This window comes from Sorex araneus, chromosome 5 (genome assembly GCF_027595985.1).
Source record: "Sorex araneus isolate mSorAra2 chromosome 5, mSorAra2.pri, whole genome shotgun sequence".
In the NCBI taxonomy this organism is placed as follows: Eukaryota; Metazoa; Chordata; class Mammalia; order Eulipotyphla; family Soricidae; genus Sorex; species Sorex araneus.
The window spans coordinates 140,800,060-140,826,225 of NC_073306.1; the positions used below are offsets into that span (position 1 = coordinate 140,800,060).

The following is a 26,166-nucleotide window of genomic DNA, read 5'->3' on the forward strand; positions in this document are numbered from 1 at the left end:
CTACAATAAACCCCACAAACCAGGGCCTCTGAGTCAAGCCAGAGTCTGAGCAAAAAATGAGATGCTGGGCTGGAGTGACAGCACAGCGGGTAGGGCATTTGCCTTTACACAGTCAACTTGGGTTGATTCCCAGCATTCCATAGGGTCCCCAAACACCACAGGAGAAATTCCTGAGAGCAAATCCAGGATTAAACCCTGTGCATCACTGGGTGTGACCCCAAAAAATGAGACACTGATAGCTGTGATCGAGGGGTGGTTTTTTTACCCGTGTACTTAGTTCCTATTTAATCAATTTCCACTTGGATTCCATCACCAAGACCCATTATTCACAAGTTAACATACATGTCAAGTCCAATGCTGGGGCAGTGGTGTAGGGAATAGTAATCATTACCATGCCAAGGCAAGTGTAATTATCAGCAACTACCTTTCCTCATAGTACTGAAGTCACCAGAAACTTGTCACATGCTCGACTTCCCTTTTGCAACACCCGATCAACCTTGTCCAAGCAAAACTCTATTTTTTGAAGGGGGTTACTTCTGAATTTGGGATTATTATTATTAGTTATGAAGTCATCCAGTTTGATTGTTACTATGTTTCCTAAGGCTTCAGGGGAACAGGAAGGCTTTCTCAGTCTATACAGTCTAAATGTTATAGCCACTTTGTATTTTCATACGCCTACTAAGGCCTGAGTTCTTGGTGAAGGCCTTCCCACATTCCTTACAAACATAAGGCTTCTCTCCACTCTGAATGTTCCTGTGACTACAAAGACTTGAGGGATGGTATTACCCCTTCCACATTTTGCACATTAAATTTCTCTACAGTGGGGCTGGAGAGATAGCACAGCGGGTAGGGCGTTTGCCTTGCACGCGGCCGACCCGGGTTCAAATCCCAGCATCCCATATGGTCCCCTGAGCACGGCCAGGGGTAATTCCTGAGTGCAGAGCCAGGAGGAACCCCTGTGCATCGCCAGGTGTGACCCAAAAAGCAATAAATAAATAAATAAATAAATAAATAAATAAATAAATAAATAAATAAATTTCTCTACAGTATGAAACTCTCAGTGCTGATGAAGTCTGGAGGGTCTGCTGAAGGCTGTCACACAGTCCTTACATTTATATGGTTTCTCTCATGTGAATTCTCCTATGAATAGTAAGTACTGAGATTTTGCTAAAGACCTTCCCACACATACAAAAGGCTTCTTTCCCGAATTAGTTCTCCTATGTACAGTGAACACTGAGGATGAGCTAATGGCCTTCCCACAGTCCTGACACACATAAGGCTTCTCTCCAGTATGACTTCTCACATGCTCAGTCAGGGTTGACTGTGTAGTGAAGGCCTTTCCACAAACCTTACATTTATGAGGTTTCTCTCCAGTGTGAATTCTCCTATGTACAGTAAGATGTGATGATATGCTAAAGGTCTTCCCACACTCCTGACATTCAAAAGGCTTCTTTCCCGAATTAGTTCTCCTATGTACAATGAGCACTGAAGATGACTTAACGGCCTTCCCACACTCCTGACACACATAAGGCTTCTCTCCAGTATGACTTCTCATATGCTCAGTCAGAGCTGACTGTGTAGTGAAGGACTTTCCACATGACTTACATGTATGAGGTTTCTCACTATGTGAATTCTCCCAGGTACAGTACGCATAGAGGATCTGCTAAAGTTCTTCCCACACTCCTGACACACATAAGGCTTCTCTCCAGTATGAGTATTCATGTGCCTTTAAGGGCTTATAATCGTGTGAAGGCCTTTCCATATGTCTTATAAATATAGTGTTGAAAGGCAAGTACCCTCCCTGCCATACTATCTCTCCAGCTGATGGAGTCAGGGCCCATCTCCACCACATTCCCAGGCTGTGAGGATGGTACCCCTCATCATGACAAGCCAACCACATGTGTACCTAAAAAAATCAGGTAAATTCCCCAAAAGGCTTGAATAGAATCTCCACTTCTGATATGTCCTAAATTGATAATCATCAGTGATATAAATCCTAGATTTAAATTTCAGACTGAAATTGAGTCATGCTGTAGCCCCCCAGAAAGCACTGGAAGTGACTCCAAGCTCTAAAATAGCCTGTGATGGGGTGAGGCCCTATAAAAGAAATAAACTCATGTTCAGAGTGATTCTCCAGCAGGCCGGGCATCTGGTGACACACACATCCGGGTTTGATCACTGGCAAACATATTCCTGACCAAGTACTTTCTTGTCAGGAAAGTTAATTTTACCCCCATTTCTGGTCTTGGATGAGATCACCAGGAACACTGGAGGGTCTCCAGGTCTGGAATAGATGGAGAGTGACACACTGAACAAAGAGCATATGGAGTCACAGTCTTTGTTTTCCTGAAGGAAATAAAATACACAAAGATTCCTTTGCAAACACCCACCAGGACTATGCCCCAGACCTGACCCACCACGCACCACCCCCCAAAATTATTGCTCAGAAATCACTGGGCATTAATATTCAGCTATCATGCTGCTTTGTGTTTACTGATTCATTTTGGGGGCACGTTCTGTAGTGCTGAGGACTTATTCCTGACTGCTCAGGGATCACTCCACACCGGGCTCAGGGACCCTCTGGGGTGCAAAGGATGGAAACTGGGTCAGCTACTTCCCTGCTGGACTGTCTGAGCCCTGATTTTGTTTACATTGCACTAAACTTCCCGTTGCTAGAGTAACTTCAACTGTTCATGATCATGAACAGTCCTCAGCACTACAGAACGTGCCCCCAAAATGAATCTTTGTGTATTTTATTTCTCACTTTTCTATCAATGCTTGCTTCACAGTGCTTACAGAAATTTACTGGTGCCAGGATATGGGCCTGGTGAGTTAAACTAATTTTGTAGGTGCTTATTAAAGTAACAGGTGGAGGTGGAGTGACAGTACAGGGCAGAGGGCATTTGCCTTCCATGTGGCAGATCCGGGTTCGATTCCCAGCATCCCAAATGGTCCCCTGAGCACCGCCATGGGTAATTCCTGTGTGCAGAGCCAGGAGTGACCCCTGTGCATCGTCACCCAAAAAGCAAAAAGAATAAAAAATAAAATAACAGGTGGACCAGGATGTGAATTTACCTAATCAAAACCAGTGCTTCTGCTGGAAGGCTTCTGCTTTTGCCTAGCAGGACAGCCTGCCAGCTGGTGTGAATACACAACCCCCTGTGTTTGTGTTTCACTGGAGGGCAACAAGCAAGAGTGCTTAGGGATTATTCCTACATCTGGGATGAGGGATCAGTCCTGGTGGGGCTCGGGGACCATATGAGATACCAGATATACACAGAACCTGGGTTGGTGGCCTGCAGGATAAGCGCCCTACTTGCTGTACTCTTGTTCTGGCCCTTTCTAAATAAATTATTTCCAGCACACCAGAGTGAGCCCTAAGAAAAGCTCCTATTCACCCTGCAACGCCAACAGAAATCAAGTATCTTCCTTCAAATATCTCCCTTTACCAGCAGTACTCACGACAACAACTGGGGGTAGCCTGGTCAGGAGAGATGAAACGAGGGGGTCCTTTGCTCATTGGCTTTACGAAGTACATATTCTTTGTTTTTCTTTTTGGGTCACACCTGACGATGTTCAGTGCTTACTCCGGGTTCTGCTCTCAGGAATTACTCCTGCTGTTGCTCAGTGGACCATATGGGATGTCAGAGATCAAAACCAGGCTGACCACATGCAAAAAAAAATCCTACCCACTGTACTATTACTAAGGCCCCTGAAGCAGATATTCTTGACTGGGGAAAAAGAAAGACAGAAAGCTGGAGCAAGAGACAGTAGCTTGAGTAGGAATCTGCGTGCACACTGTAGACCCAGGTGATCCCTGGCATCCCTTAGGGGCCGCTAAGCCCTGCCAGCAGAAATTCCCAAGTGCAGAGCCAGGAGGAGACCCTGAGCATTTTAAGATGTGGTACAGAGATTAAAACAAAAAATACAATCATAAAAAATGAGTTTCATTTTGAAACCCCACCCACCTGGCCGGTGGCTTCATGTGTCAGGGCAGCCGATGAAAGGATGGATGACAGCTGGGTCTCTGGCTTTACAGGCTGGGGCACTGCCCATCAGAGTGAGTTTGGGGGTTCGACCCTTGTGATGTCCAGGCCAAAAGCTCCAGGACAGGGACCAAGGCATCCTGTGTTGGAGGGTCAGGCCTGCCAGGGCCCCCTACCCTTAGAAAGACCCACAAACTCAAGGCCTTACTTACTTCAGAAAAAACAACCTTTCCCAAAGTACTCACCCCAATAGCCTGGGTCGCTGGTCCAGGAGAGATGAGAAGTAGGGGAGGCTTTGCAACCTGATGTGAGCAAGCAGGTTCCTGTGGTACAGAAGCACCAATACTGGAGGACAGACAGTAAGGTGGCAGGATGCTTGCCTTGCTGACCCGGATCAACCCTGCATCCCTTATGGAGCCCAGACCACCGCCAGGAATAAGACCTGAGCCCAGAGCCAGGGGTAAGCACTGAGCATATGGGAATGAACCCCCCCAATAAAAACTCACCAAAAATGGCCTAAGGTAAATTTTCCTTTGCAAGCCCTAACTACCTGTGACGACCTCAAGATGGCCCCGGGCATCAAGGAAACTAATAAATAAATAATAGACAGCAGCAAGGTCCCTGTCTTTCGGGACCAGCCGGCCTGCCCCTCAGAATAAATCTGCTTCTATTTTATTCATTTGGGGGCCACAAAGCCGATGCTAAGCGGGTCTTCCTGGCTCTGCTCTCAGGAGTCGGTCCTGGTGGTCTCGGGATGGAACCTGGGTCTGCAACGTGGAGAGCAAAGGCTCCGAGTGCTCTGACATCGCCCCGGTCTTCTGAGTAAAACTGGCTCTGCACCCCGCAAAGCCCCGCGTCCCCCTGGGTGTCTGGAACAGTGAAAAACAGGAGCGAAAGGGCCCCAAGCTGGCGCAGCCCTGCTGCTCCCAGTGCGGAGATGAGCGCGAGGTGGTGGTCAAGAGGGGGCTCATAGGGGCTGCCCCGTCCTCCCAAAAACTGCCTTCAGAGCCCTGCAGGTAGAAGAGGCGCCATATGAGCAGAGACTGCGGGACCCCGTGTCCAGGACACCCCCAAATGCCAGGCCCTGTGTGACGTCACTTCCTTTCCTGCAAGCAGTCTTAAAGGGCCAGACTCCAGGTGGGCGCAAAGCCATTAAGCCCATCCAGGTAAATATGTTCTTCGAGGGGCATGAGCTCGCATACCAGTGGAGAGGCGGCTGTGGATGTGCTCAGTCATCCAGAGGTTGTGGGGGGTAAAGGAGACCCCCTAATCCTAACTCAAACGTTGAACCAATGCTTGCACACCCAAGTCCATCAGGAAAACCACAGGCAGGATAATTTAAGGTAAAACAGGTAAGTTGGCACCAGCTGGGGCCCAGAACAATGACTTTCTCGGGGAAGTAATAGATCCAGATGGTTCTGAAAGTAGACACTGAAGCCAGCCTTGGAGACGCAGAGACGAACTGGCCCAGCAGCAGCCCAGAGCTGGAGACACTGGAACAGGAGCAAAGGCTGGGAAGAGCCTCAGAGAGCACTGTCCGGTCAACACACTACCCCTTGACAACACGGGAGTAGCTGATTCTGAACGACAAGGAAAACCCTGGGAGGCAGTTTCAGAAACAGGGTTTCAAACCCAGTGTATGAACTGGGAGGGATAGTCCAGAAGATTGACACTTGCATTGAAATTGATCACCCAGAGCCCATCCCTGCATGCCAAAGGGTGGCCTGAGCAGAGCCAGGAGTAACACCTAATCACAACCAGGTATATCCTCTGCTGCCCAAACATCTCCGTATCACTGTCACTGTCATCCCGTTGTTCATCGATTTACTCGAGCGGGTGCCCGTAACGTCTCCATTCATCCCAGCCCTGGGATTTTAGCAGCATCTCCTTACTCATTTTTCCCAATGATTGGAGGCTCTTTTTAGGGCCAGGGGAATGAGACTTGTTATTGTGACTGTATCTGGCATATCCCCAAACATACAGTATAACAAATAAATCCCAGGATACGGACAAATACTAAGAATGGAGGGATATATTTAGCAAAAGAGCAGCAAACCATACTGGTCACTTTCAGCCTTATATGGCATTTTTTGTAATCAAATAAATCATTTTAATCATTCAGGTGACTACTAGATTATTTAGATTTAACCGCTTCCCAATGCAAAAGTTTTGTTTTCTAATACTATGAAGAGTGGGATCCAAGGTTGAGACCCAGGAATGTGACCACCTTTGTTATAAGTCATCACAGCTGAAATTCCCTGTGGAGACGAAGGAGCTTGGGGGCTCTCCATGTTCTCACCATCTGGAAAATATTGAACTCAGGGGCCGCTTCCAATGTTTCAAAAAAGTAGAAAATGTCTTTCTGTGCACAGTAAAGACCATTTCAAACATCTCCAATCCACCCTATGAAGAGCCTTGCCAGGACCATTTTCATAAGTTGATCATTTGGGGGAATATTAATATCCAGTGCATATGTATATTTAACAAAAATATGAATACAAGGAGAGTAGAAACAATACAGCAGATAAGGTGCTTGTTTGCACACAGCTGACCTGGATTCCAAACCGCCATAAGACACCTGTGTCCCCCCGATAAGGATCCCTGAGCTCAGAGCCAGTAGAAAGTCCTGAGCCCGTTGGGGCTTGGCTCCCCAAAACCTAAAACAAGAAGTTCTGAAGAATGAAGGTTCGTCTGCTTTTCCACTTTCAAAGGTTTCATTGCAGCATCGTAAATGATTTTACCCATAATTCCCACAAACCAGAGCCTCTGATCCAAGCCAGAGTGAGAGCAAACAATGACACAGTGAGTCCTGACAGCTCCAAGCAAGGGGTGTTTTTGTACCTGTTATTTATTCACCTTCCTCCTGCTTCTGTCACCAAGAAACATTATAAGTTAGCACACACAGAATAACAAAAACCAGGACACTGGCATATCTGCAGCCCGGGTGATAATCTGCAAGTAACTTTGCCTTATAGAACATACATCATGACATCATGGGAAGATTGTGAATGCTGCATGATTATTTCCTACTTGGCTGCACTTTGTACGCCCCCAGTCCACGTCCAAAGAAAAGTTGCTGTACTGCAAGGGCCTGTTGTGACATTAGGGATTGTTATTAGGGGATCAAACCATCCAGCATGAATTTTACAGCTTACTCAGGCTTGGACTGGAACGATAGCACAGTGGGCAGGGCGTTTGCCTTGCACAACCCAGGTTTGATTCCTCCATCCCACTCAGAGAGCCCGGTAAGCTACTGAGAGTATCCCGCCCACACGGCAGAGCCTGGCAAGCTACAGTGACAGTGTGGTTGTGCAGCCAAACTTCTAAGACACAAATGAGCAGGGGAAGAACCAGGGGCCGTGAGTCTCATGGACTGACAGAGCAAGAATAACAACGAAGCCATGAAAGCAAATTACAGGATCATTCTGTGATGGACAGTCCATGGGAGTGAAGGACAATGTGAGCATAGCACAGGGCCAGGGATCCAGGAGTCCAGGAGTCCAAGACCCCTGGGGTCAGCAGCATGTTTCATACATGCTCAGAGCAACCATACACTGCCCAGGGCCCAAACCAGGAAGGGTTCTCAGACACTCACCCACACACACACCTCTCCTCTGGACCTCAAGGTTCCTCCTTCCAGCCAGGAGATCACCTCAGGTTTCACCGCAGAATGCCCTGTACCCAGAGAGACAGAGGAACTGACTAGTAACAGGTAACAGGTAAACAGGAAAAGGTGACAGGTAAACCCCGAGTTTTCCTGATATAATCAGGCAAATTACTGAAAGGCATGAACAGAATGGCCATTTCCAAAACGCCACACATTTGTAGTTATTTGAGAGGTAAGATCCAGGTTTCAAATTAAGAGTGAAAGAGGAGGGCCCGGAAAAAACAGACTCTAGCCCTGGCCTTGCCTAGGGCCAACAGGTGATGGATCAGCTCGATATGTTCATGTTTTTGTCTTGTTTGGGGTCTCACCTCGTAATGCTCAGGGATGACTCCTGACTCTGTATTCAGATCAGCGCTGGTGGTGCTCGGGGAGGATATGGGATGCCGGGGATTGAACCCACGTGTGCTGCTGAAAGACAATCCCCTTCCTCGCTGCACCGTCTCTCTAGGCTCGGCACCACATGGAGTTTCCCGAGTTCCTCATGAACTCATCTCTGACTTCAGTAAAACCTGTTTATACCCTGTCTTCACCCTGTTTTCTGGGCCAAATGGACTGCACCTTCCAGGACCAGGAAGGGGAGAATCACCTCAGGGTCAGCTCTTCAGTTTGTTTTTGCTTGGGGGCTCAAAATTGCTCAAAGATTACAGGTCAAGTTCTCAGTAATTATATATGATATTTCTTTTCTGGTTATGTGATTTTGTAAGAGAAAAAGGAAAGAGAAAATTATACTTATCCTAAAACAAATCTCAATGGTGTAAGTACATAATTTTGCTCAGAGCCTACAAGTCCTTCTCTTCTTGACAGTCTCTTGTTGAGAGTATTCCAGAATGCTCACATCTAAGAACTTCCAATGAAGGTAGGGACAGAGAGGCAGGAGAGCACACACCAGGCTGGAGTGGATGCAAGCCAGCTGAAAACCCTGACACCACTGGTTCCCTGAGCACAGAGCAGGGAGCAGCCTTCAGTCACTACCAGATGTGACTCCAAATTCAACTCCATCTGCTCCCTGGGTAGTGAGATAGACCCAGGAAAAGGAGATCAGAAAACTGAGAACATCCTTTATCAGTGGGGACGTGGCAAGTCTCCCCTGCATCTCAGAGACTCATGGACAGAATGGCAGAGTCACTGACCAGCTCCAAGTTTGTACCTAAAAGGGGGAAAGAAAAGGCAGGAGAGCTTCCCCCCAAAACCACCAAAATTTCAAATAATGCTCATGTGCCAAGACAAATTCTGGAGTGAGACCCTTTTGTGAGATGGGTTTGGAGCCATACCTGATGACGCTGAGCGGGCCCAGTGGTGTGCCAGTGCACAGGACAAACGTCCCTCTGGCAGTGCTATTGCACAGTCCCTAGAGTGAGACATTTAAAACCTTTTGCAGATGGTACCTGGAAAACTCCTTTCTGCAGGTACTCAACCAACAGTAGGAGGCGCCCATGGTCTGGCATAGAAAGACAGTTGGGGATGCTTGGAATTGTCAAGTGAAGCAGAAGTACCTTTTCTGGGGAAAAAATTAAGTCATACAGGGTTTTCAGAGAAAATAGTTGATAGGATGCTCTTCTTTCAAGCAGCTAAGCTGGGGTCAATATGCAACACAACATAGGGTCCCCACCCAGGACTGACCGGAAGGATACCCGAGCTCAGATGCAACAGGAAGATCTGAGTTCTGGGTGCTGAAGCACAAAACTTACAATTAAAATAAAATTCCTGTGTAGAGGGGCTAAAGATATAGTACAGTAGGCAAGGTGTTTGTTATGCACACGGCCATCCCGGGTTTGATTGCTGGCATCCTAAATAGGGTTCCCTGAGTACTGCCAGGGGTGTTGCCTGAGTGCAGAGGCAGGAGGAGGAATCCATGAACACTGCCAGCTGTAGCCCCCAAATTAAATAATTCAGCAAAGTGAGAAACGGTGTGGTGGCCAAGCGTGATCCTTGTTATGAGTGTCCTGGGACACACCCTAGAAGTACCCAGGCTACTTCATGCTAAGATTGCACTTTTTGTTGCAGGACCCTCTCTGGCCAAGTCCTGTGGCACCCCCATCCCCCCTCACCCCTCTCACCTGGCCTGACATCTCTTAAAGCTCTGACCTTGGGGCAGGAGAAAAAGCACCAGAAGCATTTTCCTTGCAGGCGGCTGAGCTGGATCTATTCCCCAGCATCCCATAGGATGAGCACCATGCAGAGTGACCTCAAAGTTCAGAGCCATAAATACCCCCTGAGCATCACGGTGTGTGACCCCAAAAGCAGAAAGAAAACAAAAAGAAAAAAAGGATAAAGAAAACAAAAGCTCTACACCACCCTGGTCCCTTGAACCTACTGGCTGAGCCAGGAAAAAGTGAAAACCAAAACTCTCTGCCCTATGCTTTAACATGAAAACTGCACCAAGCGCCCCCGTCCCCCCAGCAGGCAGCAGGGTGAGTGTACACCCTCATTCTGCTGACAAGGGTATGGGTACACTGAATGCTGCTAGGACTGACTCCTGAGTGAAGTGTCAGGAGTGACTCCTGAACACCACAGGATGAGGCTCAAAACCTCCCCCACGAAAAGAATAAGCCCCCAGGTCTCTGATGAGGGAATTTAAGTCTCTGATGAGGGAATTTATTGTAACTGCTCCACAAAGGCCTCAGCTCATTACAGAGTGAAAATAGGAACCACAGGTTAGAGCCCCCCAAGTCAGATGGTTCAAGATCAATAGTTGATTGCTTTGTATAATCACTTTTTCTGCATCTGTAACAATGCTTGTTTTACTGTGATTACATAAGCTTACTGGGTGCCAGGATATGGATATAGGGAGAAAACTGGATATGTAGGTGCTTAAAAATGACAAGTATGCCTGGATTCAGGTTTTCCTAACCAAAAGCCTGTGCTTCTGCTGGGAGGCTGTTGCCCTTTCCAAGAACAGCCCGCCAGGTGCTGTGAATACACTCCTCCAGATGTAATTCTCTTTATGTCCCGGTGGTTTCAGATTGTGACCCCACTACTTTAGAGAGCCCGTACAAAATCCGACGGCATGGGAACTCTGACATCCCACGTAACATTTCTTTGATATGAGAAATAATAGAATTTCTTTGGGTGTCAGCACCCAGTGAGGCAAAGGGCCCTCTCCTCACAGCATTAGGCTCTGGATTAGCTCCCCGCAGGTCTGACAGACCGTAGGTGTGGTGGCAGAGATGGTACACGGTCCCCATGTTTCAAGTCACATGCTTGCTCCACTGAACTATCCCACTGGCATAATATTTGAGTGCTCGAATCTTACCAGCTCACCTGTATTCAGTGACCACGTGCAGCAACGAAATTTGAATTGCAGCAAATCCTGAAGCTGTGGTTTCCGTTTTGAAACCAATCACAAAAGCAAAGTAAGAATTAGTTGAGTGGCACCTGGTTTAATGTGCAGAGCAGATGAAAGACATCTCTATGGTTCTCACAGTGCCAAGGTCCTTTGGAAGGATCGCAGAGGAGCTTGGCAATACCCAGACTCGCTTTCTGTGTTTTGTATTTGACCAGACCCAGTGATATTTGGGTAATCAGATGGGAGGCTGTGGATCAAACCCTGATCACTCACGTGTAAGACAAGCACCCACCTCGCTGTACTTTTAGCTTGGTTATGGGCTCACTTGTTCACTTTTTAACATAAAGGTGGAAGAATATTCCTTAGTGGGTCAGAGAGAGAACAGCAGTTAGTGCATCTTCCTTGCATAAGGATGACAGGGGCTGATCGCTGAGCAACACCCAAAGGAACCCCTGAGGACAACGAGGAATAGCATCAAAGCAACATCAGGTTGATAGGAAAAATGAAATTTATTAATATACTCAAAACCATGCTCCTGATGTGAGGGCAAAGACAAGCCTGGTGACAGAGAGGATGGGTCGGGGTTCAGCTGCTCCTGAAAAGGGCGCCCTGACACTCAGGCAAGCAGCCAGCCTAGTAAGGCAAAGACTGGGAATAAAGGGTCCCGAATCTCATGAACGCACAACAATGAAGAATGGAGCAAAGCGAAGACAGCAAACCGCAAAGGAGCAAAGGGCAGCGTGAGTGGGTGCAAAATTATGCATCCGGGAGCTCGAAGGACCTGGGTCAGCAGCACATGAGGAACCCACACACTGCCCAGGGCCCGTACCAGGGAAGGCCCTCAGACCCTCACCTGCAAGTCTTTCCACCCTGGTCTCGGGGCTCCTCCTTCCAGCCAGGTAATCACAGGCCGGTGGTGTAATAACTTCCTTTTCTAAAGGCTCCTCAAAGGGCCAGGCTCTAGATGCTGAATCTTTTACCAACCAGGTGAATCTGTGGTGCACCTGGTATCGGTTCAGATAAAGGAGTGTAGAGGTAGTTGCTGGAATGGTAGGAAAAAACCTCTCGGCTGATTCAAGGTAGAGCAGGCAGGTAGGGAGTGGACAGGGCAGGGGACAATGGGTTTCTCGGGAAAGTCATCAATCGAGATGTGGTGAAAACAGTGACTCCAAGCCAGTCCTGGAGACTCGGAGAGGAACTGGCCAAGCAGCCAGAGAGCTGAAGAGACACTGGAACAGGAGGAAAGGCTGGTAAGAAATCGGAGAGCACTGTCCAGTCAATGTGCTACCCTTTGACAACACACAATCAATGAAATCTCACCTACAAGGAACACCCCAAATGGCAGTTTCAGAAACACAATTTAAATCACAGAGTGTGAACCAGGAGGGATAGTCTAGAAGCTTGACAACTGCGTTGACTTGGTCACCTGGAGTCCATCCCTGGTATGCTAAACGGTGGCCCAAGCAGCACCAGAAGCAGCACCTAATCACTGACAGGTACGCCCCACGCCCCAAAGTATACTTTAGTAAATAAATCTCAGGGTATCGAGAATCCTAAAAATGCAGGCATACATTTAGCTAATGGACAGCAAAACATACCTGTCACTTCATAGCCTCATGTGGACTTTTGGAGGATCTAAATCATTATCATCATTCTGATGACTCTTTGATGGTTGGATTTAACTGCTTCCAAATGCAAGTTCTGTTTTCTCCTAACACTACTGAAGTGAGACGGGTGGGATCCAAGAACGTGACCACCCTTTGTTGTTAGGAATAACAGCTAAGTGGAATTGCCTGCCGTGGTGGGGGAGCACGGGGCTCTCCCACGTTCCTACCATCTAGAAAACATTTGACTCAAGGGGCCCCTTTCATAGATTCAAAGTCACAGCAAATGTCTTTCTGTGGGGGCTGGAGTGGTAGCAGAGTGGGTAGGGCGTTTGCCTTGCACGTGGCCAACCTGGTTTCGATTCCCAATATCCCAGATGATCCCCCGAGCACCATCAGGGCTAATTCCTGAGTTCAAAGCCAAGAGTAAGCTCAGAGCATCGCCAGGTGTGACCCAAAAAGCAAAAAAAAAAAAATCTTTCTTTGCACAGTAAATTTCATTTCAACTGTCTCTAATCCACCCTATTCAAGGGCCTTTCCAAACAACTTTAATTAAATACTTAATGTATTAATCTTCAGCATACATGTAAATTAACAAAAGTACATATCCAAGAAGTGTAGAAATGATACGGAAGACAAGGTGCTTGCTTGCAAAAGGCTGACCTGGATTCCGAGTCCCCGTAAGGACACTTGTGACCTCTCAGGCCCAATACTAAGGCCTGAACCCATGGGCGTGGCTCCCCAAAACCTAGAAGCAGGAAGCCATGGAAAATGGAGGTTTGCCCATTTTTCTACTTTCAAAGGATTCGCCGCAGCATCGTGGTTGATCTCTGCCATCATTCCCACAAACCTGTTCATCTTGGCCAAGCCGGAGTGAGAGCAAACAATGATGTAGTGGTGAGCCGAGGCAGCTCCAAGCAAGGGGCATTTTTTACCTATTTATTTAGTCACCTTCCTCCTGCTTCCATCACCAAGACTCATCATTTACCAGTTAACATACCTGGAAGTCCAAGCACAAGGCAACTGGCATAGCTGCCCCTCGAGTGATAATCAGCATGTGACTTTCCCTTATAGAACTGACCTCATGGAAACTTTGTCTCATGGAGGCAGGATTATGTCCTTATTGGCTGTACTTTTTGTAGCACCCCTGATCCCAATGTCTAAAGAAAACTTGCTGTACTGAGTGGTCCTGTTCTGACCATAGGGATTGTCATTAACAGATCAAGTCATTCAAGATGAAATTTTCTATGTTTACTAAGGTCTGATGGGAATGTGAAGCCCTTCCCACATTCCTTATATATATATATATATATATATACATATATATATATATATGTATATATATATAGTTTCTCTCAGTATGAATTCTTTTTTTCTTTTTCCTTTTGGGTCACACCCGGTGATGCTCAGGGGTTATTTCTGGCTGTGCACTCAGGAATCACTCCTGGCGGGTTATCAGGGAACCATATGCGATGCTGAGAATCGAACCCAGGTCACCCGCGTGCAAGGCAAACACCCTACCCACTGTGTTATTACTCCAGCCCCTCAGTGTGAATGCTTATATGACGAGTAAGGTTTGAGGAATGAACAAAGGCCTTCCCACATTCCTTACAAACATACGGTTTCTCTCCAGTGTGAATTCTTATATGACGAGTAAGGTGTGAGGAAGAAACAAAGGCCTTCCCACATACCTTACATACATAAGGCTTCTCTCCAGTATGAATTCTTGTATGACTAGCAAGATCTGAAGAGTAAAGAAAAGACTTTCCACATTCCTTACAAACGTAAGGTTTCTCTTCAGTGTGAATTCTTCTATGTTGAGTAAGGTTTGAGGAATAAACAAAGGCCTTCCCACATTCCTTACAAACATAAGGTTTCTCTCCAGTATGAATTCTTGTATGACTAGTAAAATCTGGAGAATGAAGAAAAGACTTCCCACATTCCTTACAAACATAAGGTTTCTCTCCAGTGTGAATTCTTATATGATGAGTAAGGCTAGAGGAATAAACAAAGGCCTTCCCACATTCCTTACAAACATAAGGTTTCTCTCCAGTATGAATTTTCATATGTCTAGTAAGAATTGAACACAGAGTGAAAGCCCTCCCACATTTCTGACATTTATGAGGATTCTCTTTACTATGAATTTTCCTGTGCGTAGAAAGGTCCCCTGACTGAGAGAAGGCCTTCCCACATTCCCTACAAACATAAGGTTTCTCTCCAGTGTGAAATCTCCTATGTACAGTAAGGTATGAGGATCGACGGAAGACCTTCCCACATTCTTCACATAAGTATGGATTGTCTCCTGCATGTATGTGAATATGGCCACGCCAGGGTAACTTTTGACTCAACTTATGTCCTCGCTGCTGACATTGCTGGAATTTCTGTCCACTGTGGGTTTCTAAAGGAACACCAGGGTGCCGAGAACACGGGAAGGCTCCCCCATAATTCTTACACTTGGACGGATTCAGGATATCGTTAATTTGCTTGTGGGACTGTTGGCGTGAAGGACTCACTATAAACAGTGCTCCTTTCCCACAGTCCACTGGCTGCGAGACTGGGGGGCTTTGGGCTCCAGGTCTGTGCAGAACAGACTGCGAGGAGCTTCTCCTAGGGGAGGGCTTCTTTGGAGCAAGGTCGCTCTCTTCCTTCCAGTCACCCTCAGAAGACGTCCAGCGTATCTCAGCATCCCCAAGAGGATGAAGGCAGGATGGCTCACTCAAGAATCTGTCACAGTGCGCAGGATCAGAGACAATCCACTGGGGCTGGCTGCTTCCCTGCACAACAGGAGAGAAGGATTCCAATTAGTGCTCTATTCCATCAAGCCTCCATGTCAAAAACAATTCAGCTGGGAACTGTCATGCTCTGATTCACCGTCCCATGGTATCCTGCAGCCCCCTTTCACAATCTGGGCCAATGAGTGTCCATCACATCCCATTAGACAAATAAATGGGGTCATGGCTAATTGGTAATCAGGGGCCATTTATTCCTATCATGGCATTATTTACAGAGAAATCATGAAGGCTTACGGGGCAGCAATTACACATATGTGTGGTGGAACATTAACACAAACAATACACACAGGTAAAGAAACTTTAGGGGAAGTTCCTCTAAGAGAAGCATCTAAGTACAGAATATCATCTGGGGGCTCCAGAACTCTAGATTCCACTCTAGATTCTTCCTCAGAGATCTGCCCAAGGCAGGATTCCATCTAAGGATATAATGGTTTCTCCTTTCCTTTGCTAGTTATCCACTTAAACAATTGTATTAAACTTACTTCTTTATAATATTTCTAGTTATTCTGTATGAACCCAATAAGTGATGTAGGCTTTTATCTATATCCTAGATCAAGCTGAAAGCGTGGCTCTTCCTGGGATCATCTCGCTGTACTTCACACTTTACACATCTCTCATCAGGTTACTTCTTCCTAATTCCAACAGGGTCCTTACTCAGTTACTTCTTTTTGGGTAAAGAGTTTGTACCATGACCGTGCTCTTAATTTATCAGACTAGTTATGGTGCTTAGGCTGTCCCTTTCAAAAACCAAGGTAGCTTATGGCTTGCCCTGGGTCCATCCAAGTCCCCTGCTGTGACCCGACTTTTGGGGTGTTAGGACTTAAGAGCAACTGAGGCTAAGTATATATGATTGGTGCCCAGGAGAAAATATTTTGGGGGGGATCAATGAATTCCTATATGAAAAAAGCGGGCTGGACCGATAGCACAGTAGGTAGGGCATTTGCATTGCATGTGGCCGACCCGAGTTTGATTCCTTCATCCCTCTCAGAGAGCCTGGCAAGCTACCAAGAGTATCCCACCCACACAGCACAGCCTGGCAAGCTACTGGTGGCATATTCGATATGCCAAAACAGTAACACATCTCAGAATGGAGACCTTACTGGTGCCCGCTCGAGCAAATCAATGAACAAGAGGAGGACAGTGTGACAGTGTGGGAAAAGCATGATGGAATTGGGAGTGCCTGATGAGCACAGTGTATGTGGAATTCAATTAACCTAAACTCAGTACTTGGGCAAAAAGACAAACCAATGAGAAACCTTAGAAGCTTAGAACTATACTCCAAAATGGCAGCTGTGATTCCTGAAATTTGAAACACACAAATCCAAATCCCAACATGTGCAGAAAGTTTCCATTAAAAGACCTAATGTTTCTTCAAGGCCAATTTGCAAAATTAATCAATGTGGGGTCGCAAGCTGTGAACATTTTTCATCTCAATGAACAGATAAACTAAGTGGAATTAACACGCTCTGTAGAAAACTGAAGCACTGGTTTCCAGTGAAAATAAAAGGGACCTGAAACTGGGTTCGGTTCTAGTTCAGTGTGAAGCTCAGGATGCATGTGTGAAAGCAACGCCGCATCCACACAGCCGAGACGGAGGACAGGGGCCACAAAAGGATTCCTGTCTTGCACCAGTGACTTTTCTGCTCTTTCAGTTTTGTTTGTATTTATTTTGAGGTGGGGCACACCAAGCAGATCTTAGGGACCAATGCTGTTGGGACTCGGGGATCACCTGTGCTGGACACCCAGATTTCTATCCCTAGGTAAAGCAAGTGCCCTTCCCACCACATGATGAAGGGGTCAAGCAACCAGTTCTTTGAAACAATCTGACGCTTGTGCTTGTTTCAATCAAATGATGAACCACAGTAGTTCACCGATGTGAAAAATAGGAATTTCTTTAGTTTTTTGAACATACTGGTTTTATCCCCAGTGGGGCTACAGCCCCTTTACTCCCAGAATTAGGCTCCAAGTTCCTCCCTGTCATATCCAGATTGTAAACATGGTGGCAGGATGGAGCTTGAACCCCTACCTTTCTAATCCTATGCTTGCTCCACTGAGCTATCTAGCCAGCGTCAAAATACTTATTTTGAATGTGTGAATCTTACCAGCTCACTCATATTGGATGATCCCTTTCCCAAATCAAACTGTGGCAGTGCCACATCCCGAAGCTTCGGGTGGAGTTCTGAAATCAAACACAATCCAGAAGATACAAATTAGTCGAATGCAAAGTAGCTGAATAGGCAGAGCAGATGGAAGATTTATTTAGAGGATCACCATGAGTTCTTGGCAATCACATACTAGCTTTCTTGGCTTTTATTTTTATTTTTTTAATTTTATTATTGTTTTTTGCATTTTGGGTCACACTCAGCGTTGCACAGGAGTTACTCCTGCCTTACACATTCTGGAATTACTTCTGGCAGTGCTCGAGGGACCACATGGGATGCTGGGAATCGGCCACATGCAAGGCGAATTGACATACCCGTTGTGCTATTGCTCCAGCATCGGCTTTTGTTTTTAGACCAGACTCAGGAATGCAAGGGAACCATATGGGATGCTCGTTACTGAAACCAGGTCAGCTGAGCTGAGTGTAAGACAAGTGCCCACCCCACTGTCCTATAGTGCTAACCCATTCTGGCTTTGTTATAGTGTCGATGATTCACAATTTGAACATGAACGCAAAAAACTTTTCTTAGTGGGATGGAGAGAGAAAAGCAGGTCTGGCATTTGCCTTCTGTGAGGCTGATCCCTGTGCACTGTCAAAACTAACCTGAAGGTTACTTGTGCCGTATTACTGTGGGTAGGGAATTTGCCTTGCACATGGTTCACCCTGGTTTGATCTGGAGTATCCCATATGGTGTCCTGATCACCGCCAGGAGTAACTCCTGACTGCAGAGTATCAATCAAACAAAGGGAAAGTAATCTGAGATTCCCAGGAAAATCCCTGAGTATCACTGAGCACCCCACCCCACCCCTGCCCCAAAGAAAAGAAACTCTTCCTGTATTTGACTACCAGTGTACTGATCTGAGGGCAAGGATATGCAGGACAGAGAGACAAAGGGTCACCCAGCTGCTCCTGGAAAGGGCACCCGAGGCTGTACATTGGAGGCTGTCTAGACCAGCTGGTGAGGCACAGACGGGGGGGTGGGTCAAAAGGGTCCTGAAGCTCCTGGACAACTCTACATGCATGAAAAATGATGGAAAATGACAAAGGCAGAAACCAAAGCACTCTGTCATTCTGTGATTGAAAGTTCAAGGGGACAAAGAGCAGTGTGAGCGCAGCACAGACACCTGGATCCAGGAGCCCGAACCCCTGGACAGAGCCACATGTCCCACACGCTCTCAGGACACCCACACACTGCCAAGCAGCCAGCCAGGGAGGGTCCTTGACACTCACCTGCACACACACCTCTCCTCCCTGGCCTCAGGGCTCCTCCTTCCAGCCAGGAGATCACAGCAGGCTTCACCTCGGAACGCCCTGCTCCCAGAGACACGGATCAGTGACAAGGAAAAGGCGACAGGTTAATCCCATGTGTCCGTACAAAATCGGGCAAATTCCTCAAAAGGCATGAAACAGTATCTCCACTATTGATACGCTGCAGAGGGCTGGTTATCAGTGACACAGAACCCACGTTTCTATTTAAGAGTAAAATAGGAGAGACCAGAAAATACCGCAAACAATATAAGTGGATCAACATGGAAAGTATCATGCTAAGTGAAATGAGTCAGAAAGAGAGAGACAGACATAGAAAGATTGCACTCATCTGTGGAATATAGAATAATAGACTATAAGACTAACACCCAAGAATAGTAGAAACAAGTACCAGGAGATTGTTTCCATGGCTTGGAGGCTGGTCTCTCATTCTGGGTAACTCAGGGAAGGGACCACCAAGTAAAATGTGGTTGGAGGTCATGTGGGGGAAGGGTGAGGCGGGCGGAATACAGACTAGAGACTGAACACAATGGCCACTCAACACCTTTATTGCAAACCACAACACCTAATCAGAGAGAGAGAACAAAAGGGAATTCCCTGCCATAGTGGCAGGGTGGGGTGGGGGGAGACGGGACTGGGGAGGGGGGGAGGGATGTTGAGTTTACGGGTGGTGGAGAATGGGCACTGGTGAAGGGATGGGTTATTGAACTTTGTATGGGGGAAGCATGAGCACAAAGATGTATGGATCTGTAACTGTACCCTCACGATGACTCTCTAATTAAAAATAATAAAAAAAAATAAAACATATATATCACAAAAAAAAAGAAAATACCGCAAACAGTATAGCTCTGGCCTCATGCATAGTTTACATGTATTTGATGACCCCAGCACTGTATTTAACTTTGTCAGAGCCACAGTGGTGATGATTAGGGGTCACTCCTGATTCTATACTCAGGAATCACCCGGGAAGTGTTTGGTGGCCATATAAGATGCTGGGAATTGAACCTGCCTCAACTTCATAAAGACAATCGCCCTCCCCTCTGTAGTTGTTTCTCTGTACTGGCACCATACAGAGTTTCCTGAGTCCTTCTAAAAGTGGTCACTGAGTGCAGTAAACCCAGGAGCAAAAGAAACCCCAAAATAGAAAGAGATGGCATGACCCTCATTTTTAAAAAACGTTTAAAAAATCAACAGATCTGAACAGAGCCCAGCAGGTGAACAACTGCCTTGGTCAAGGTCAATCCCAGCTGGATCATTAACATCCTATATGGTCCCCCAAGGCAGCCAGGATTGATCCCTGAGTGCAGAGTCCAGGAGCAAACCCTGAGTCATGCTGAAGTATCATTATCCCAAGAAATACTGCAAGTGACCCCAAACACTGAAATAGATCAGGACCTGATGGCTGAATCCCTAAGAAATAAACAAACTTGTGTTGGGGAAGATATTACAGCGGGTAGGACACCTGTGCTGTGCACAAATATGGGTTTGAGCCCCTTTATCCCACATTCTCCCAGAGCACAGCCAGGAGTAATCCCTCAGCGTTCTCAGTGAAATCCCCAAACCAAATCAAAACAAAACAAAATTCTTGAACTTGACGGCATGGTGCGATTGTACTGGAGGTAATGCTCCGAGCACTGGAGCTGACAATTGGGTCAAATCGTCAGCAGCCCCCAGGTCCCAGAGCACACCAAGAAATGATCATTTACACAGTCAGGTAGAATGCGTACTTGGCCGGAAAATAAAACCAAAACCAAACCAAACACACTGAAGCTGTCTGTAATAGAAGAAGCAAGTGGATTTAGCACTGGAAAGAACTACTCAGATCACAGACCCTGTTGAACACACAGACCCGGCCACACCCCAGGAGTGCAAGGAGGTCTGTGCCGCAGGGTGCACCCCACGCCCCCACGCGGGTCTTACCGATGGCCTGCAGGTGCTGGTAGGTCTCTAGCATCACGTCCCTGTACAGCTTTCGCTGAGAGGCGTCCATACATGTCCACTCTTCCGGAGTGAAGTTCACAGACACATCGGAGAAGGTCACTGTGTCCTGAGCAGACACACACAGGGGTGGGGAGTCAGGGCCTGTCCCCACCCTGTTTTCTGGGGCCTTAGGACGGCCCTACAGGGGCTCAGGACATCTCCCCTGTTCCCTTGAGAGGAACCAGCCTCCATGCACATTCCTGGCTGACTAGCACAAGAAATCACTCTAAGACAGCCTCGTCTCCAGCAATGTCAAGGTGCTACACTTGAAGGTTCTTGGAGGCACTGGCCTTAGACCATGGCCACCCCATTACACCCCATGGCCAAGCCCAGCACCACTGGTCCTGTGAGTGCTGCAGAGTAAGAGCTGAGCAGGACCGAACTGAAGCAACACTAGATTGGACCAAGACAGTAGACTCTCCCTCCCCCATGATACATCTCACATTCCTGTTCTAGGGATGAGAAGGGATACTCAATGTTCAGTCAGAAAGTCAAAGCTGTGGGTGGACATATGGGCCGGTGGGACTCTGGAATCACAGTTCAGGGCTGGGCCAAATCTCTCTAGGAGATAAAAGTTACTTGGCACCCAATAACTCAGGCGGCCCCAGAGAGCTTCTGACCGGTCTGCATGGGAACAGCGCATGCTCAGAGAGACACACAAGCATCGTTTGAACCCGAGACTGGTGGAGCAGCTGAGGCTCTCCAGAGTGGGAAGAATAAAATAGGGGAATCGCAAGTTGTGGGGTCTGAGTAATCAGAGGGGCCAGCACACCCTGGGGTCCCTGATGCCCGTCAGGTGCGAATCCCAAGTTCTTCCCCTTAGAAGCCCTGAGTACCTCCACTGTGGGAAGACGAGAGATACGAAAGGAAACAAAGCAGAAGGCTGGAGTAACAGTACAGTGGGTACGGGAACAGCGAGTAGGTCTGTCGATAACCCTGTCTGTCCCTTATGGTCCCCCAAGCACTGCAGGCGCAATGCAGGGTGGGTCACTCCCAGAGTCACAAGGTGTGGACCTGCCCCCTAACCACTCACATCCCTAACAAAAAGAGCAAAACCCCCAAGAAGTCAGCCTGGTCTGTTGTCTGTAAGGCCCTGGAGAACCTGTCGTGATTGACAACTGACCACTAAACTGGGAGCCCTCCTTGACAGCCACTGGGTGTCGCCCCAAACCCAAACATAAAAAAAGAACGTGGACAAAAGTGGCCTCAGACAGCAGAATCAGGCACTCCCACTGGAGCCACATCCCACATCTCCTTCCTGAAGTGACTCCCACACAGTCCACTCTGGAGGCCTGTGCGCTCCTGTCCCTGTAGAGCCTCATCACATCACTCTCCTCCTACCTGGGGACAGCGTGTCAGACGACGCAACACCATCTTCTCCAGCCTGTTATTCTTGAGGACCCCACCGAGGCTTTGACAGAGACCTGGAAAAGTCAGAGCCATGAGCACCATAGAGGAGCACAATCTGTATGACCCTGACTGGAAGTCCTGCATTGGATTCGTAAAGGTCTGACCGGGCGCACCCTTGGGCAGCAGCTCACAGAAACATCTAGGGAGTCTACCAGATGCTCCTTCCTCTTTAGGGGATGCAGAAGCGGGTTGGAATCTGGGCTTCCCATTGCTCTCAGAGAAGGCAAGGCAAAAGCAGACCTGTGGTGCTGTCTCTCAGAACCCTTGGGTCCACTCTAACAGAAAATGTTATAACATCTAAACAGAAATCTAGTGAAACAGACAAAAATTACTTTCTGGGGCTTGAGTGAAAACACATCAGAAATGGCACTTGCTTTGCATACACCTGACTCTGGTTTGATCCCCGCATCCCATAGGGTCCCCCAAGAAGAGCCTCCTCAGCGCACAGTGAGAAGTAAGCAAGGAGCACTACTGGCTGAGATCATAGAAGAAAACTAATTTTAAAAAGTTCCGTTACTATGTACTAACAATGTAAAATAATTTTATTTTAAAAAAAGCGTGAACTTAGGAGAACCAAGAACATCTAATTTCACAACTTTCTGGACATTAACCAGTTTGAAAGTTTTTAACAATACCCACAGACACAGAACAGAGCAGTGGGTACTAACTTGGGACATGCCTGACCCAGTTTCAACTGCCATCACCCCACAGGGTCTTCAAGCAGTGCATAGAAGGTCAATGACCACAGAGCTTGGAGTAACCCCTGAGCATTGCCAGGCGTGGCCTCTAGCCAAAAATTAGTCACTAAATTAAAAGGCTGGACCTATTGTCTGCTAGCGTATTTGCCTTGCAATGGCTGACTGGGCTTCTGTCCCTGGCACCTCACTATGTACCAGAAGAGCAACTACAAGGTATGACTCAAAAGCCAACAGAAAAAGAATAACTTACGCATCAATTCCTCCGAGTCATTTTTACAGGGCACAGGTTTGGGCTTTGGAGCCACAACTGACAGAACTTTGGGTCTATTCCTGGCAGTACATGAAGACACTGTGTTATGCTGGAGACTGTACTGCAGCAGGCTGCTTGCAAGGTCAGGAGCTGCACTCCTGCACTATCTCTGACCCCAGGAATTCTAATTATGTATAAATCCTGTGAACCTTGTGAGAAGGACACAGACGGGCATGAAGGGGTCTGGGGGCAGGGATGAGGATCAGCCGGTAGAGGCCATGACAGGGCTGCTGACACCCAGAAGCCCCCGATGTGACGCTGAGCTGCATGCACAGTGGCAAATTAAAAGGTCTGAATTGCCAGCAGAGGCCAGAAAGAGACCAGTAAGCACTGCAACTGCCATGCATGCAACACTCAATTACACACCCTGCACCCCCAAGGAGTGATCCCTGAGCACTGCTGGTGTGGCAGGCCCAGTTAAAGCAAAGAGGAAATAAAAATAAATAAATAAATAAATAAATGAATAAATGAATAAATAAAAATTAAAAAAGAAGGGGCTGGAGCGATAGCACAGCGGGTAGGGTGTTTGCCTTGCACGCGGCCGACCCGGGTTTGATTCCCAGCATCCCATATGGTCCCCCGAGCACCGCCAGGAGTAATTCCTGAGTGCATGAGCCAGGAGTGACCCATGTGCATCGCCGGGTGTGACCCAAAAAAGAAAGAAAAAAATCAAAGTGGAAGTTATCTTCCAACAGAAGAAGTGTGAAATCAACTGGTATATTCTCAAGGTTCAGTTCAGAGGGTTTTTTTTTTAAATATCATAGAAGTATTGCTATTTGATCCAGTTTAGATGTTTGATTTTGTTTTGCGGGCAGACCCAGCAGAGCTCTGAGCTTACAGGCCAGGTTTTCGCAGACTATACAATTTTACTCAGTTTTTGGTAAGTGACTTTGCATAAGAAAGAGGAGAGGAAAGGAAAATTACACTTGGTCTAAAAGCCTCATGGTGATAGCACAGAATTTTGCTTAGAGACTACACCTCCTTCTTTTCCTCCTGACAGATTCTGGTTGATTATATTCCTGATTGTTTATATTACCAACTTCCAATGAAGGCAGGAATGAAAGAGTACACCAGGCTGGATCGGAATGCCGGCCAGCTGGAAGCTCTGGGACCTTTCCTGGTATCCATTGTTCACCGGTAGCTCAAACACGAAGCAGCAAGAGGCTCCCAAGCACTGTCAGGTGTGGCCCCAAACCCCAGCCCATCTGCTCCCTGAGTAGTGAGACAGACTCAGTGAGAGGAGCCCAGAAGGCAGAGAAACTGTTTTACCATTGGGGATACGACATGGCTGCCCTGCATCCAGAGACACATGGGCAGAGGGGCAGAGTCCCCGGCCATCTCAAGTCTGTAGCAAAAAGGGCAAAACCACCACCATCAACAACAAAAATAGTTGTGATAACTCCAACCCCCTCAACAGAAGTCCAAAGAATGCTCAAGTGTCAAGACAAATTCTATAATCCAGGAGTGAGACCTTCTCATTGGGGGATGGGAGCTCTGTGGTTTGGGCCACACGTGCTCAGAGCAACCTATAAGATGTGGGTCAACAAAATACAATACCATACAAATACAAAATAAAAAAATACAAAATAAAAAAATACAAAATACCATACCTCCACTCCAAACACTCTAGCTCTTTATTAATTTTTGATAAACATTTTCTATTTCTGTTCCACTTCTGGCAATGTTCAGAGGACCCTATGGGGTGCAGGGATCGAACCCAGTTCTGCCAAATGGAAATCAAATGTCCTAACTCTTGTACTATGACTCCAGCCCTTTATTTATTTTTAGTTTTTTCATTTGAGGGACACAGATGGAGAGGACGATTCAGGGGACCCTATGTGCTGGCGGGATTGAACCATGGTCAGCCAAGAACAAGACAAACGGCCTCCTGGCTGTACCACTGCACAGATCCATGGAGTGAGACTTTCAAAACCTGTGGCAGTTGGTGCCTGGAAACTCCCTTTCTGCAAGTACTCACCCGGACAGCAGGGGGCGCCCTGGTCTGGGAGAGATGGACAGTGGGGACGGGATGGTGCTCAGAGTTGGCAGGTGAAGCAGCAATTTTTTTCTGGGACAAAATAAAATGATAGAGGATTAGCAGGGATAGGACAGTTGATACGGTGCTTTTCATTCAAGCAGCTAAGATGGGTTCAATGTCTAAAAGCCCAAAGGCTTCCCCGTTGGAACGATGCCTGAGCTCAGATCCAAGAGTGAGCCCTGAGAACTCTGTGCTGTGGCCCCAAAATTGCAATTGAAATGATAATTCAAAATTTCCTGCACAAAGGGACTGGACGTACAGTAAGTGGTGAGGCGCTTCTCTCGCAACGTCCGACACGTTTCATTACCGGCATCCCAAAAGGTTCCTGAGCACTGCGAGGAGTGATGCCTGAGTGCAGAGGCGGGAGGAGTGAACCCACCCTGATGTGTCCCCCACCTCCACTCTGTGCTCCGCATCTCCCTGGGCGCCCCACAATCTACTGAATGTGTTAAACCGTGTGAAAATCAAAATGCGCCCCCAGATTCTTTTGAGCCCTAAGGACATGAAGTTGGGCCTCTCCGCACCATCTGAGGGCGGAGGCCAGTACACCGAGTGCAGAGTCCGGGGTGACCCCAGAACAGTACTGCATGTGGCACAGAAAAATAATATTCCTTTTAAGAAATAAAAAAAGTGCCCCAAGTGCCCTTGATGAGAATAACTGACCAGACTCTTGGGTCCCCTCAGGAATGGAAGGGGCCACAAAGGGCCCGCCTGGGACAGTCCTGGGGGACCCCGCCCCGCCCCTGCGGCCGCCATGGGTGCGGCAAGTGTCCCGGCACTTGCGCCCGCACGGCGGTGGCTGCACGTGGCCCCCAGACCTGGGGACACTTTCCCTCTGGCCAGGGGCTGGGGGAAGGTCGGCGGGGAGGGGGCCGGCACCCCCGGGGGGCCCGAACTCTGGCTGTTCCCATTGTTCCTAAGTTCAGAGACGCGCTTCTCCATTCCAACTCCGTCTCCTGGGGACCAGG

The 26,166-nt window shown here is 47.5% G+C and overlaps 1 protein-coding gene across 1 annotated transcript in view; it reads right to left on the bottom strand.

Moving 5' to 3' along the window:
• LOC101550130 (zinc finger protein 250-like) overlaps nt 1–25,228 on the bottom strand; it is a 149,552-nt gene extending 124,324 nt beyond the window's left edge. Inside the window, exons 1-7 of the mRNA XM_055139971.1 lie at nt 25,139–25,228; nt 22,084–22,166; nt 20,683–20,809; nt 18,727–18,807; nt 17,438–17,514; nt 15,136–15,317; nt 14,139–14,775 (exon numbers count right to left, since the gene is read on the bottom strand). Coding sequence (XP_054995946.1) covers nt 14,139–14,775; nt 15,136–15,317; nt 17,438–17,514; nt 18,727–18,807; nt 20,683–20,809; nt 22,084–22,116 — 1,137 coding nt within the window. The 5' untranslated portion in view covers nt 22,117–22,166; nt 25,139–25,228. The remainder of the gene's footprint in view (nt 1–14,138; nt 14,776–15,135; nt 15,318–17,437; nt 17,515–18,726; nt 18,808–20,682; nt 20,810–22,083; nt 22,167–25,138) is intronic.
• Between the last annotated feature and the right edge of the window lie 938 nt (nt 25,229–26,166).